This window comes from Bactrocera latifrons, unplaced genomic scaffold (assembly GCF_001853355.1).
Source record: "Bactrocera latifrons isolate USDA-ARS-PBARC rearing strain unplaced genomic scaffold, ASM185335v1 scaffold_13, whole genome shotgun sequence".
NCBI classification, from domain to species: Eukaryota; Metazoa; Arthropoda; class Insecta; order Diptera; family Tephritidae; genus Bactrocera; species Bactrocera latifrons.
In genome coordinates this window covers 1,570,600-1,586,480 of record NW_017534741.1, presented here as the reverse complement: position 1 = coordinate 1,586,480, position 15,881 = coordinate 1,570,600, and the positions used below count along the sequence as shown (strand labels likewise).

General features: G+C 35.6%; 1 protein-coding gene across 1 annotated transcript in view; it reads right to left on the bottom strand.

The window, feature by feature from the left end:
* Positions 1-15,881, bottom strand: part of LOC108978929 (protein scabrous) — a 90,117-nt gene that overhangs the window by 5,205 nt on the left and 69,031 nt on the right. The window contains exon 3 of the mRNA XM_018949448.1: positions 1,063-1,629. Coding sequence (XP_018804993.1) covers positions 1,063-1,629 — 567 coding nt within the window. The remainder of the gene's footprint in view (positions 1-1,062; positions 1,630-15,881) is intronic.

The following is a 15,881-nucleotide window of genomic DNA, read 5'->3' as shown; positions in this document are numbered from 1 at the left end:
TAAATTAAATAAAATTAACAGTTAACCCTTGTTAGAATTTTGTCGAATTATTTTTTGAAAGACGTTGCCACCTATTTGAAAACAAAATTAATCAATTGGGAGTTATAACAATATGTATGTAGATGAAAGCTATATAAGTGTTAAGAAAGCAAACGGTTGAAAAACATCTAAAAGGGTCCAAATATTTTTTTTTAATTTACAAACATTGTTAAAATAAATTAAATAAAATTAACAGTTAGCCCTTGTTAGAATTTTTCGAAATAAATTTTGAAAGACGTTGCCACCTGTTTGAAAACAAAATTAATCAATTGGGAATTATAACAATATGTAAGTATAATATGTAAGTCAAATTTATTTAAGCCTTAAATTAGCAAACGGTTGAAAAAATTTCCAAAAGGGTTGCCACCTCTTAAAGATTGTTTCAATTTATAACAAAATGTTAAAATAAATTGATTTTATCGACAAATAAAATGTGCAGTTAGCACTTGTTAGATTTTTTTTGAATGGTGTTGCCACCTTTTTCAAAACAAATATTTTTGCAGAGGTTGTCAACTGTAAAATGTACAGCGTGGTATATGATAAAGCCGTTACATATATATTATAAATCTATACGCTCAAGTGGCAGAGGTGTCATTTAAAAAAACGGGTCATAGTGATCCCTCGATTTTACTATTTGTTATTGTTTGGGGTTTTGCGAGTAAAGTGACTGACTATTGGCAATCTTAATATAAATAGTTTTGCTAAAATCCTGGTGATGCCGTTCGATATTGTAAGACTCCAACTGAAATCGAAATAAAAGTGAGCACTTGATTAGAATAGGCCAGCTTACATCTCTTTTTTTTAACAATATCGGATTCAGTTATCGATTTAATAGACAAACAGTTATTTCTTCGAGTTAATCTCAACTATCAATTTAATTGCCTAACTTCCTTTAAGCAAGTATCGTCCAACTAGCAACAGAACTGATGTAGAAACCCCCCAGTCTCAATGATTTTGCCCCAAAGCTCCTTTAAATTCACGCACCGAATACAAGACACACATACATACACTTATACCACTCACCTTGTGTTCCGCACTGTGCTGCTTTTGCTGTTGCATCACTGCACGTTGCATGTCCTGTGAAACGCTCTCCAGGCGGTCCAACTTGCCCCGCAGCTGCGCCACCGCCACCTGCATTTGTTTATTAGCATCGCGCTCATCCTGCAACGTGCTGACGCTCACCGCCATCGCCTGCACCGAACGCGCCACATTTTTGCCCTCCTCACGCAGCAGACTCTCCTCCGCGGTAAGTTGTGCGCTGGTGAATTCTAATTTGGAAATTTCATGCCTCAACTCGGGCAGGCTTTTATCCATTTTCGTTTGCAAACTCTCGACATCTTCAAGCAGCTCCAGCATTGAAGTGTGCAATTTATCGAGCGAGGCAATTTGTCGACTCAAATTGAAATTGGCATCGGCCATGCGATGCTGTTCGATTTCCAAATTGCGTACACGTTCGCCAATGCGATGATACTTCAGCTCGTTCAATTGGGATTTGAGTGAGCGCTGTGCCAGTTGGAGTTCATGGATTTGTTGTCGCTGGAAACGGCAATGGCGGCGCTTGTGATCGGCGGTTAGTGGGTCGTTGATTAGCTGCAAGTGGAGAAGAATGGAGAATATCGGTTAGTGTCGCTCGTTGATGTAGTTAATGCGAAATTAATTGACTTCTTTATAAGGAAAAATGATAGGGATATCGATCCGATTGCTGTTGGTGGTGCTTCAGCGCCTTGTTCTAAAGACAGTCGGGTCTATATAAATGATACGGAGGAGGATTAAGTTCAACATAGAGAATAAGACCTCAACTGTGTTTGCCTAACACTTACTGCAGTCTTACAGCATATTTTGGGCATAGAGTTTCCACCTATCGACCAAACGACAAAAAACGATTTTTTGTTACGTTTTCAGATACATTTTATTTTATTATTATGATTTTCTCCCTTATTGTAACACAAATACTGGTTTTATTCTCCGAAAAGCGGCCTTAAGGATGGAGTTGTCACTTTTTTTTGAAATTTTTTTGTCGGCCTGAGAGGGTTTCTGAAAAAGTTATCTTTAAATCATTCGTAAACTCTTGTTTTTCTCTCGGTATTTGAGAATAGAGTTGCCATCACTCGAGTAAAAGTTCGTGAGCAAATTCTAGCAAAGGTGTGGCAAAAGTCAACCGTTTAAAAACTCTGTCGCTTCTGGGAAATACTTTGAGCATGTTCTAATATGCTCATAGTGTTGACTAGAGTTACCAAAGTAAGGTAAGACAAGGGACGTTGGCTTGCTAGTATTACGTAATCATAAAAAATAGAGCTTTTATTTGACTTCATTTTCTGTATACTGTTCATACCCATTTCGGTGACATTAATGCACTCGACTTTATACTACAGAGTTGCCTCTTTATATATACTCTTAAACTACAGCTCAAACGCAACGAGCCACCTTATAGTGGTTTGAAACTCGAAGTTGGTATTTACCAATTTCACAAAATAGCAATTTTATTTCTTTATAAAATATTAATAAATAGTCTGAGCAAGTTTGTTAAAGTTGCAGTGGTGAAATGTGTAAACGATGAATAATATATAAAAATATGTAAAATACAACCACACAAAGTATTTGTATACCAGCGACCAGAGTCCATGAATGAAAGATAAATTTTGAAAACACATGTGCGAATGTTGAAAGCACACTGCCAGCTGCGCGGTCACCGGAGGCTGCGACAAATTGAGGTACCACACAGACTAGTGGCGAATTTTCATTCACAAATTTCAGTCTTTTACATGCATTTGGCCCTACGCTGCGTCCAAAGTTGAAGGAAAATGCTATGTACACATATACTGTAGCTATGGATATGTAAAGCTAACCGAAAACACAAACACAAAATGTGGAACACCATAGAAAATTTGAGAAATTGAGAAAAATTGTAGGAATATGTGGGCAGACAAGTTATACGTTTTACTTGTGAATATGTGTACATATTTATAGAAACATCTTTGAACTGAATATCGCTAGCAGCTTTCGTAGAAATTTATAGATTCCTTAAGGAGTTCTGAAAATTTTAAATTTTTTAGTACGTTGGAATAATATCTGGCAATGTTTGCCTCTAGGTTCTTTTGGCAATATCGCTTACTGGTCTTCTTGTGTTTTAATGTGCAACAATTTCTTAAAAGTCATTCCACTCAGCCGCCTTAACGAGATTAAATTAATAAACAGTTAGATAAGCAGAATTTTTGTATAGATATAACTCAAAGGATTGTGATATTTAAATGGTGCTTTTTTTTATTTTATTTTATTTTATTTTATTAAAGCTTACATAATAAACAAATTATTAAATAAACTAAAGTGCGCAGCGCTAGCACCATAGGCTTTCGGCTGAGTAAATGGTGTTTCTAAAAGTGTAATGTTTGTAAAATCTCTTCAGCTCTTTTCTTCCATGTGTTAAATATCAAAAATCAGCTTTGTCTACGAATTTACTTTCAACTGCAAGCAACAAATTCAAAGTCGCATTTACGGCGTCAGCAAAATTTATGAATTGGAAATTTTTACAAGAGTTAAAATATATATTTTAACATATATTACCGTTACATATATTACTAATATTCGTATGCAACCAGTTTGCTCAGCACACGAATTCTAGCTTTGTGTTTTAAAATATATTTTTTGTATACATTAGGGTGTTCGTTATTTCTCAAATTGGTTGTTTTTTTTGTAAACGCTCCCTGAAGTTGCAGGTTTAGCATTTTTATTTTCTGTTTAAACCGTGTTTAAATCAAATATCCTTTATCACGTGTTTAAAATTTGACTTTTTGATATTTTGCATTAAGTAAGTAAATCCACAACTTTGAAAAACGTATTTTAAAACTATATTTTCCTCTTTACAAAAAAAAGGTCCTCATAATTTTGTCCATAAAATGTTGCTGTAAAAGTTATGCGCAGTCAAAATTACGCATCAAATGAGCTGAGCATTCGAACAAGTGCTTGCGACAAATTCTGTTGCTCATACGACACGGTGTACCACATGCATATTGTACATTTGAGGCATACATTTAAAGGCGTGCAACTTTTAAATCAATGTTGGTTTGAAAAAAATCAATAAGATGTTTGTATATATTAGAAAATTTTGTACTGGAATATCACTCTCTTAAAGTTGTGATTTGCTTTACCTATAAGCGAAATAATCTATGACAAAATATTAAAAACCCCACATAAAATATATGGGACAACTAAAACTCTTTAGAAATGGTTTAAATTAAGAATAAAGCGCCTGTTTAGTTTGGAACCTTATTTTTGGCGCAAGAACAAAAACTTTTGGCTTGCAAAAAAAAAAAAAAAAAAAAAAAAAAAAAAAAAAAAAAAAAAAAAAAAAAAAAAAAAAAAAAAATTAAATAGAGGAATACCGGATACCCCAATATACTTACAACTCTGGGAAATAAATTTCATGCGCATACAATTACATTTGCTGTAAAATACACAAGATTTTCAGAAACAATATGCACATAGAACTCACACATACCGATACTAATGCGCAATTGCAAGTATGCAATGCAGCTTTGTACAATTCTTGGCATTTTCGTCTGGCGTGGTTGCTTGCTGTGCGGATTATACTCAAGTCATGTTTGCAAATTGAAATTTATAAACGAATTTCACACAAGGCGACTGTGAAACAACAACATTTGATTGCAGTCAAATGTTGTATAAATAAATGCAGGGAACACAGTATATAATTACTATAAGTATATTGTGTACTTCAATAATATATATATAATTTCTTTATGAATAATCTCAAAATAACACAAACGGTTTTGTGGCGGTTTATTTTCTATATTTGTGTGGTGGTATTATTTGGGTTAACTTGTGCTCATATATATAGTATTTAAGTTGGATAAAGCAAATGCACCCAAATCTTCCTTAAATATAAGGGTACCCAATTTCTTATTTCTGACATACTAATCCAGGAGTTATTAAAATCACTCTGCTAATAGCTTACGATTTTGACATATTTTGCAATGTTTCGATATTTTGATTTATTATTCAGAACATTTCTTTTTAGTTTTGTGTGGTATTTCTTTTAAAATCCTGTAATTGTTAGTGGAGAGGGGGAGGGAGAGTGCTTAGACGTAATCAAATTGTAAACGTAATCTTTAGTACATATTTCAATCGAGTCTTGATGTAATTTCTAGGTGTTTTCAAATAGAAAATACTTGTTTGAAAGTTGCAAGTAAACGTGTGTTATTGTAGCAATGCGCCTAAATGTAGACAACTTAATATATATATATATACTTTTTTATACTCTCGCAGCAAAGTTGCTAAAGAGAGTATTATAGTTTTGTTCACATAACGGTTGTTTGTAAGTCCTAAAACTAAAAGAGTGAGATATAGGGTTAGAGTAGAGTTGAAATCCGGATGTCTGTCTGTCCGTCCGTCCGTGCAAGCTGTAACTTGAGTAAAAATTGAGATATCATGATGAAACTTGGTACACGTATTTCTTGGCTCCATAAGAGGTTAAGTTCGAAGATGGGCAAAATCGGCCCACTGCCACGCCCACAAAATGGCGGAAACCGAAAACCTATAAAGTGTCATAACTAAGCCATAAATTAAGATATTAAAATGAAATTTGGCACAAAGGATCGCATTAAGGAGGGGCATATTTGGACGTAATTTTTTTTGGAAAAGTTGGCGTGGCCCCCCCCCCCCCCTACTAACTTTTTTGTACATATCTCGAAAACTACTATAGCTATGTCAACCAAACTGTATAGAGTCGTTTCTTTTAGGCACTTCCATATACAGTTCAATAATGGAAGAAATCGGATAATAACCACGCCCACCTCCCATACAAAGGTTATGTTGAAAATCACTAAAAGTGCGTTAACCTTGTTAGTCGGTCAAAAACGTCAGAAACACTAAATTTTACGGAAGAAATGTCAGAAGGAAGCTGCATCCAGGCTTTTTTTTAATTTAAAATGGGCGTGGCGTCGCCCACTTATGGACCAAAAACCATATCTCAGGAAGTGCTCGACCGATTTCAATGAAATTCGGTATATAATTTTTTCTTAATACCCTGATGACATGTAGCAAATATGGGTGAAATCGGTTTACAACCACGCCTGAAATCTCGATTATCACTTTATCATGCGAGAGTATGTTCGGTGACACCCGAACTTAGTCTTTCCTTATTTGTTTGTAATTAGAGCCGTTATTTTCGACTTAAATATTTAAAATGCTTTATATGTCCCGAATTTGATTTAGCAAAAATTTTTTAAGCCGCTGACGGTCAAAGATTACCTTCCTTTAGTCCTCCGTCGTTTTGGAATTTTTAGGAATTTAGGTTTTAGGAATTTTTTTAACGAGAAGTAAACTCCCGCCTTAAGTCCGTAAAATAATGTCATCGCAACTGGTTGACGAAAATTCTTGAAAGCTAAACTTAGTCTTAGCCTTACTTTACAGGACTCGTATTCTAACCGAAAAGTCATAATTTCGGGCTGAAATTTTTTAATGTATTTTTGTATTTGCAACTTTCACGCCCTTTCGATATCCTTTAAGAGCTAAATAACTGTGTTTTCGTATGCTGTTGGTAAGTCTAATATTTTTGTAGTGCATAAGCTTTAAGGCAAATACCACCTCATTGCTAGTGCGCCTAAAATTATGTGACTCATTTTTCAAAAGAACGCTTTAATCAACCATTGCTGCAAAATAACAGTTAACACGTTATAAAAACGGCTAATGTCTAATGCATATTTTAGCAGTCATTAGTGCATTTCGCTTTAGTAGCCTTATTCAACATTTCTCAAAAGCTTAAACGCATGTAGAACACTTAAGAAGCTGTATGTACTATATATGTATGTATGTATGTGTGCATATCTGTCTGCGCACCGGCATAACTTCTAGCAGAATAAGCATACTTAACGGCACATTACGAATTCATTTCGTTTTATTGCATGCATATCAAATATGAGAGAAAAAAGAACAGAAAAATGTAGGCAAATTATATAAGAGATTGCTTTGGCAGCACGCACCCAAAGCGGCAAATATGTGCCGCTAAACTCGTTTGTTTGCTTAGCAACTTGGCTAATTAGCACACAAACCAGTGCATAACGGTAAACTTGGGTAGTACTCGGGCTTGGCGCTTGCACTAGTCTGGAGATGCTCTCTTTGCTGCTTGCATTGCTTGTCTTCTTTCCGAGCAGTGCGCACTTACAGTTAATTGCGTTAAAGTATCCCCTTTACAGTTATTAAGTAACATATTGTACAAACCGTTAGCACCGTTATTACTTCTTTAATGTTGTAACAACTGCTGCATGCCCTTAAATGGTTCACTCTTTACCACCGCTGGGATTTATCAGCAGATTTGCTTTAGTATTGGTGGAATTGAGTGTGAAAAAACTGAAATGAGTTTATATGTAGAAAATAGAAGTCGTTAAATGTAATCTAAAAATGAGTATTTTAATTGTTTCATACCGGATTTTTATTCGGAGATTGTAAATCTGTAGCTTGCAAGAATGCGATCACAACAAACAGGAAAAGTGTTCTGCTGTCTACTCATTCTTTTCTAATGTAAATATAATACATAAAATCTCTTCATTCTTACCAGTTGTAGAAGGTAAACAACCCATGCAATATAAGGCATTATCGATTCGCAGTTTATCTGCTCGCTAACTTGGAACGCTGCCCTATTATCCAAAAATATATGTATATGTATAAAGAACAACAAAGCCAGCCGAATTGATGCAAGAGAGTATTTTTGTATCTCTCACGAAATTGGTTGGATCGCTGTCCTCAATGCATCCAAGTTTTGGCTTACAGATTTTATATCGATTTTAAATGTATGAAAGATTATATGACCAACTACTGGCAAGAATTCGTTTTGAAATATAATTTTTTATAGTAAGCATAAGACATCACCGCTTTGAATATTGACGAGTTTTTAAGTGGCTATTTGGCAGATAGAAGACTTCCTTGGCACCAAATATATACGCTTTTCGAGACTGCTATGTAGTCTTTAGTTACAAAACTACTCACTTGTTTGTGTTGTTGTTGTTGTTGCAACGGCAGAAGTTCTGCCGAGTTGACAGTCCTTGGCTGGATAAAAATCCGGGTCCGTTCCGGTTTTCGTAGACCCGACTGTCGTGGGAACGCACTCATTTGTTTATCTTATATAACGGTTGAATTTTACTTGTTGAATTCAAGAAATTCAGTCGAGTGATTTTTGTTGCCCTAACGGTAATAAAAACATATTGCGTATATTTATATAAGAGTATATCGCCACTTAAAATGCAAAATAACGTAACATCACTTTTTGTGCTAAAAGGGGCCTAAAATAATATAATAATATACTTGATCTCACTTTAAAATCATTCTTGAGCTTATCACACATTTTCTGAGAGGATTAACACTAGTTTCGGTTATGTTTCCCGGTTTGCAGAAGGTAAGACTGCGGAGAAATTTCAACCTCGTTTTGCGAAGACTGCACCAAAGCGATGAAATTGACTGGATGCTACATATGTACAGGATAGGCAAAAAAGTTAGTAAATCTTCCATGAGGGACTAGAGGGACTAGAGTTTTTCACTAATTTAAATATTTGTGAGATACTTTACAGTTGGACCTAACATTCAAAAGCCGCGAATTTGAATTTCTTTCTCTCCGACAATTAAATAATTCGAGAAAGATAACATTTTCAGCGAATAAAAAAATCGAAATTTGCTACAAAAAAGAAATTGTTTAAAAATTTCATTTTGAGCGAATTACACGATGTAGTTCGGTTACAACTACCATACGACTACATTGAGTCCTTGTCAAAGAAACGCGCTGATTCAGAGGAGCTTTTTAACCAGATAGTATGTAGAAATAAATCAGGTGACATAGTATACATATGTAAACAAAAATAAACTTTCCGCTCCTGTACAAATCAGTTTTTTTAAATACGTGCATTATTAATGGATTAATTAAAAAATGTAATTGCTTGCTGCTGAAAATATCAGACTCAACTTCACTGACATCTTGTACTTTGCTTACTGTAATTTAGAACTAAGCGCGACTTAATTGACAAGAAGATTGGCATAAAACAAAAAACAATTAAGAACATGACATAATATGGAAGTTGATAAGAACAAATGTAATGAAACTGTCGTTGGATCAACTCGTTAATTATGTTAATGAAAGTATGCACACATAACAGCAAAAGGAAGAACGGCACTCGCTGCAACTGCCACGAAGGCAGGCGTGTGATGCGAGTGCATGTAAGGCTGGGGACAGAGCAAAGCGAGAAATGACGACATTATGGAAATTGGTTACGCGCGGCGAGTGAATATCTTATACATTGACTTTTCACATCACTGCTAGCTTGTTGCTGTATTGCCAACATACTGCGCGCCACTGTGGACGCAGCCTAAGGCGCGCATGGTAGCTGCGAAGCTGAGGTGGCCAGACAGACTGCAAGCCGCACAAGCTGCTAGTGATGCTGATGCCGCTGTAAACAAAGTATTAGCGCTGAGACGGAGATAAAATCTTTCAGAAAGTTTGCACTAAAACACTTTATTACGTTATTAAGGCGACAGCAGAGCAGCGAAAAAGTTGCGAAACGCAAGACAAAGGTGGCCGCTGACTGCATACACTCGCAAGTAAGCAGATTGTTGTGAGTGGCAGCGAGAGAAAAGTGCAACGGCAGTGTGTGAAGCAAAGAGGATTGAAATCTGTGAGAAAGCAAAAGCAGCAAGAAAAGTTTCGGAAAACAAAAACAGCAGCCGACGACCAGCCGGCGCTGCGTGGAAGTTGGCGCGCGTGAGGGCAATAAAATTGTCAACTTGGTCATGACAACAGCGTTAATAATGAATGCAGCAGACACAAAGAGGAAGAAACAGAAAAAAAAGACAAACAGAACGAGCAAGCACTGACTGGCAGCAGCGCAAAAGCTTCGGCAGCGAGAAGTTGCAAAAACAATGCGAAAGCTGGCAAGTTGAATGCAATGACTTTTACTTGCAAGCAAACATGCAGTGAACCATCGAAAGGGAGTAGTTCGAAAATTGCATTCAACAAAAAAAAAAAAAAAAAAAAAAAAAAAAAAAAAAAAAAAAAAAAAAAAAAAAAAAAAAAAAAAAAAAAAAAACAAGAAAAAAAAATTGGAAAGGATAGCAAAGACTGCCTTGTCCTGGCAGCTAATGTTGCATGCAACATTGCAGCTAAATGCTAAGTGATAGGCTGTCGCTGCAAAGTTTCAGCCCATTCATTTTGCTTCTTTGTGGAACTACGGTATGTCTACTTTTTTGTTTTTACTGAGTAGTTACAGGTATGGGGTATGTGTGTGTGTGTGAGGTAAGTTGTTGCAGCTCTTTGCTGTGCAACTCATGTTCAGTGGCGTAATTCGTTACATGTAGCCTTTGGTCGTTTGCTTCACTTTATACTTTTCATATTTTCTTTTCTATGCAATAATTTCATTTTTACAAATGTAGAATGTAGAATACAGGATGTTCTACGCTGTTATTAGCAATCTCTCTGCCTTTCGCCCTGCGCTACTTTATCACTACGCTGCGCTGTTTTCTTTCCTTTTCGCTTATTAAGACATTTCCATGTTGTCTAATGCCATTCTTCTGCTTTTGCTTTATTCCTCTGCAAGTTCTTTGAAATTGGCCACGCTCAGTTGCTGGAAATTGGCCGGCGGTTATTTATGTTCTATCGAAATATATTTAATCTCTGACCCGCTACTATGCTACTACTGTAAGCTGGAAGTGAATAGCATTGCCGTTGGCCATGCTCTTTCTTATTTATTTAAATTGAATGCGCACAAGCAGGCAAAATACTGTGGCTTTTCCTAGTAAATGCTCAGGAAATAATTGTAAAATTGATTGCTGAGAAAAAGTATGCTTCAAAGTCGGCAAGAAAAGTATAAAAAATATAAAGTTAATTAAAATTTAGCGCTGCAGGCTTAAAGTTCAAGTAACTTGCTCACAATAATTGGATGCAATATATACTCGAATTAATAAATATGGAATCACAACAGTTTTTTCAAAAACTGATATTCCTGCTGTAAAACCGTTGGAGAAAAATTTATATTTTTATATTTACTATTATATGTATAATCTATTATTACTTCCTCAATTTTGCTGAATTGGGTCATATAAGACTGGAATCGGGCAACTTGGTCAGAAGAAACATAATTCAATAGATTTCGGTCAGTTGATAAACAATATTGCTGGCGTCGGCCCGGTGAATCCATCCAACGACATCACGTTAAGCAAAACGGTAAACACTGCCACGTGGCAATGTAATGGCTTGGAGCGGATTCACCTGGTGGAACATTGAACGAAAATTGCAAAAAATTGAAGGAATAATGAACAAAGAGCTATATCTAAATACATTAAAGGACCATCTTCCCGATTTTATCGATCGCTCTGCTTAAAATAAGGGCTTATGGATCGGATATGAAGATTATAATACAATTCAACCTAACATTCTTGTTTGCAGATAAGCAAACTAAAATATTAAATGGGCATAAATGAGGATATACGAGGTATTTTCGCTTTAGTTTTTTTTTATTTTCCTTTGTGCACCTATTCGTTGATATTTTTTTGTTAATTTATAGTAAGTTATATGTGACCTGGTCTACGAAAAGTTAGCTAACGTGCGAAAACTAGTTTTCTGAGAAACAGCTAAAAAGTGAAAATTGATTTTGACACCTAAGCCCCCTTTTCGTAGACCAGGTCACATATATTGACTAAAGAAACAAAACATTTGTATCATTTGCTTTACTATATTCTTCATCATTTTCTCCGTAATGCGAAAAAAGCAAACATGTACGCATTTTTGCTCTCCACTGTATTTATGTTTATATATCAATGAGGTTCTTAATTATACTGGTCAACAAATTTGTAATTATTTTTTGTCACATGAAAATGTAAATCAAATTTTGAATTTACTAGGGTCACCAAATAAAAATATATCAACGAAAAAAGAATAAAAATAAAAATAAAATAAATGTACACTTCATGTTTTCTTGTGACATCGAAACATATATTTTCGTAAAAAATACAAAATTCAGCCACACTTGCAGAATTATTTCCTAATATCTAATAGATACTTATGATTTTCTTGAATATTTGGCTTCCGGTAGGCGCCTTTTAAGTCTACAATAACGCTTCCCCATTAAGGCAATGACTTGAAGGTTCCATCAAATCATCCTCACCGTGTTTGCCTCTCACAGCACTCAAATTTGCTGGAAAGAAATCCAGATGAGCGTCCAGCATATGTATTTTCAAGGGTATATTACACCTCAAAGCTTTAAATGATATCATAAGTTCACTTAATAAATCTTTGTCATTTTCCGCTTTATGCTTACCTATAAAATTTTGAACAGCAGTTTTTCCTGATCATTCAGTTTTTCTTCAAGGCTCTTATGCTCCATCAATTGCCGTATTTGTGGGCCTACAAATATTCTCTCTTTGATTTTCGCCTCGCTAAGTTTAGGGAAGTTCTCTTTTAGATACAAAAAGCCACCTCCATCTTTAGGCAAAGCTTTTACAAGAATTTTACAAGCTTTTATCAGGCCAAGCTTTATGTGCAACGGTGGTAAAAGTATGTCATCAGCGTTCACTAGAGGATAATTTTTAACATTTTTATTTCCTGGAGTTAGTGGTTCTCGCTTGGGCCACAATTTCTTTGTATAGTGACTTTCTCTGTCTCTATAATTCACAAATAAAGCAGCAAAACTTCCTATAACCAAGCTGTAGCCCAAGTAAAAGTGTAATGACTTTAAAATCACCACAAAATTTCCAAGCGTGTTTTCCTCTGTTCACTGTTCAATTAGTGATGTGATGATTGATTAGTGATGTGAAATTTCGACGTTGAGATGTAAAAGTTAATTCTCCACTGACATAACAAAAATTGTCCGGGTGGCAAATTTACGATCTAACTAATGTAAATAAAATGTAATTTAGCAAACACAATAGCTACAGAGTCGACTAAATGCAGTTATGTAAACAAAGAAAGGTATATGAGGTCAGAAATGAAAATGTAGCTGTCACATGAAAACTGGATGTGATAGAAACAAAACTATATATATATTTTTAATACGGGTACACCAACATAAATAAAAATCATAACAAAGTTTAAGAGACAAAAACAGTGTTTACCAGTGTTATCGGCAATTGGAAAGCCGAAGGTATTTTGCAGTGCAAGTGAGACTATGAGATAATGTAGGTACGAAGCAGTCTTTAAGTTGATAAATATATATATATATATAAATCTATTCTTCTTCCTGATGTGTAATTTTTTCAAGCTGCCACGCGTGGAATGTGGCTCTATGCACTCGCTCAGTAGGGAAGAGAAGAAGCAAGGCTATTTTATTATATAACTGATTTGGAATAGATTTTGGAATTAGGAAGCATGAATAATACTATTTCTCTATGGGTTATGCACAACTATTGGTGATTTTCTTCGATGTTTTCGGTGATGAATTACGCTTTTGGAAGAGAGATGTTTAAGACAAGCTCTCAACGAATTGTCATACTTTTTTTGACTTCTGGAAACTTGTTTATTTTGAATTCTTTCTAGGGGAAAAAATAGTTCTCATTTTGTTTGTCTGTATTTTGGTCTTAAAAATACGGGGTTTGTCTTCAAGAGGATGCAGAAAATCGTGAGTTGGTGGTTTGATAGATTTGAATATGAGGAATGCATCGCGACCTTAGGTCTATGGTGCCCTCGTGGTTTGATAAAGTTAATGTCCAATATAAAGTTTAATTTTAAACAAGATCACTTCCGGCAACGTTTGTGCTTAAAGAGCAGCGAGAGGATCAGCCAAACTGTGTCTTGTTGCCAAGTATTTGCAGTCAACGGTGGATTGAACTTGATCTTTAATTGTTTTTCGCAATTTATTTGAATCATAGATTAGTCTTTTACTATTAAAGATAATTACTAAGTGGTTCAGTCGTATTAAAAATTATATTGATTTACTTACGAAGCACTTTAAGAGCTGTAGTGTAACGGCGATTCATCTGTAATTCAGTTTGGTAACTTCTTTCTATTACCTTCAACAGTGATATTTCAAAAGCCTATATCTAAAATGTTCGCTGTATTAAGCCATGCAACTTAAATCAGTTCTAGCTAGCTAAATTGACAAAATTAAAAATCTGTGCAAATAAACAATTTATTCTTGACATAGAAAAAAAACGGTTCATCTTCATCACCATTTCAACATTGTCCCTTCTCCTAGCATTCTTTAAAGATGTAAACCTATTCAGCTCTTCCTATGCTCTTATTATATGTATAACTATGTAAACGCGGTATAAATAAATAGTAAAATGCATATTAATTAGTTGCCTATAAATTAATATTATTGCGCAAATCATTTAAGTAGCCATGAGCGGAAGTCAAAGCTCAACATCCGTCAAAGTTGGCTCACTGTTACTTAAGTTAATTAAACGCATACGCACCACAACACACACACACACGCACATATACACAAACATATTTGACAAATGACGCCACACACGAGTCGGAGCCAAATTCAGAGACTGCTGATAGCGGCACATTGAAAGTCAACTTCATTCATACGCCGGGACAAACGGGCATAAATTCGGCAACACATGTGCTCTGTATGCCATTACATCCGTAGTTGTGTATGTGTGTGTGTGACTGAGTCGCTTTGCTAAGTTTGCAAAACCATATATCATTACACACACACACGCACATGCACACAGCTGACGCTTGCATTTGTATTTAGCCACATCCAGCTAATTAAGTAGCGGCGAACACAAATGAAATGGTGGCCAACCGAGCAGCCAACAGTGACGCAGAAACTTTGCTACAGCCGGCGAACAGGTGGAGAGCAGGGGACGTGAATTTCCGAAGAAGCGAAGAAAAGTCATCTGCAGCAGCCGGTGATAAACTATGTAACTGTGCGAATAGTAGTGACAGCGATGGTGTGAAAAAAAAAAAAACTGCGACTTAGTGTTGCTTGTGAGTGTAGTGGTGACAATTAAGAAAGCACGAGCAGTGCGTACGTTTTATTGCAGAAAGAATGGCGAGGATAATGGCGAAAAGTTTCGCGTCTGCTGGGCTAACTACCTACATTTAGGATCAGAGCGAAAATTTCATTAAAAGTGCCGCAAAAGTAGCTGCCTACGGCGAGGGCATTGGGGTGCAAGTGCGTGCAAATGACTGTAGGTGCTAATAAAAGTGTGTGTTAGTATGTCTGTATACATATATATTAACACTTACATGAGCCATATATAAGCAGTAAAACGAGCAGCGAGCAAGAGTTTTTCAAGCATGTGCCAATTTGTTTAAGCTCTGCCCAAATTTATTCACCAACATACAAATAATGTATCTATATGTTCACATAAAAGGCAAATATATTTATTTATATGTGTTAATTTATTTGTTTTCTGCCGAACTTGTTGACAGTGTTTTAGCCTCTGGCTTTGGGTATGTGTGAAATAAGTTCAATTTCAGCGAAAAGAGGGAACATTTTGCTTTGGCAGTTTGTACGTCATGGCGTATGATTGACATAAATGTCTGCCATCGACACCATATATTTTCGTTTTTATTTGCTTTTTTTGTGACACGTTGGCACGACAGACTCATTTACTGCTGCATTTGACAGTTTTCAGCGTCTGCAAACAACTTTATAGGTTATGTGAATCACTGCGCTTAAGAGCGTCTGCTGTCTACGAACGCGTGCGTGGCACAGTGCCAGACTGTTTATCGTTCTTTCTTTCGGGTTGCTTATTTGGTATGGACGGCGGGTGTTTGCATGTGTCGAATATTGGAATGAGAAAAGGACTAAAATATTATTGAGAAATAAATAAACTACTATAAGCTACATAAGAGAGAGTAGAATAAAAGTAAAATAAAATACAATTAAAAAAAAAAA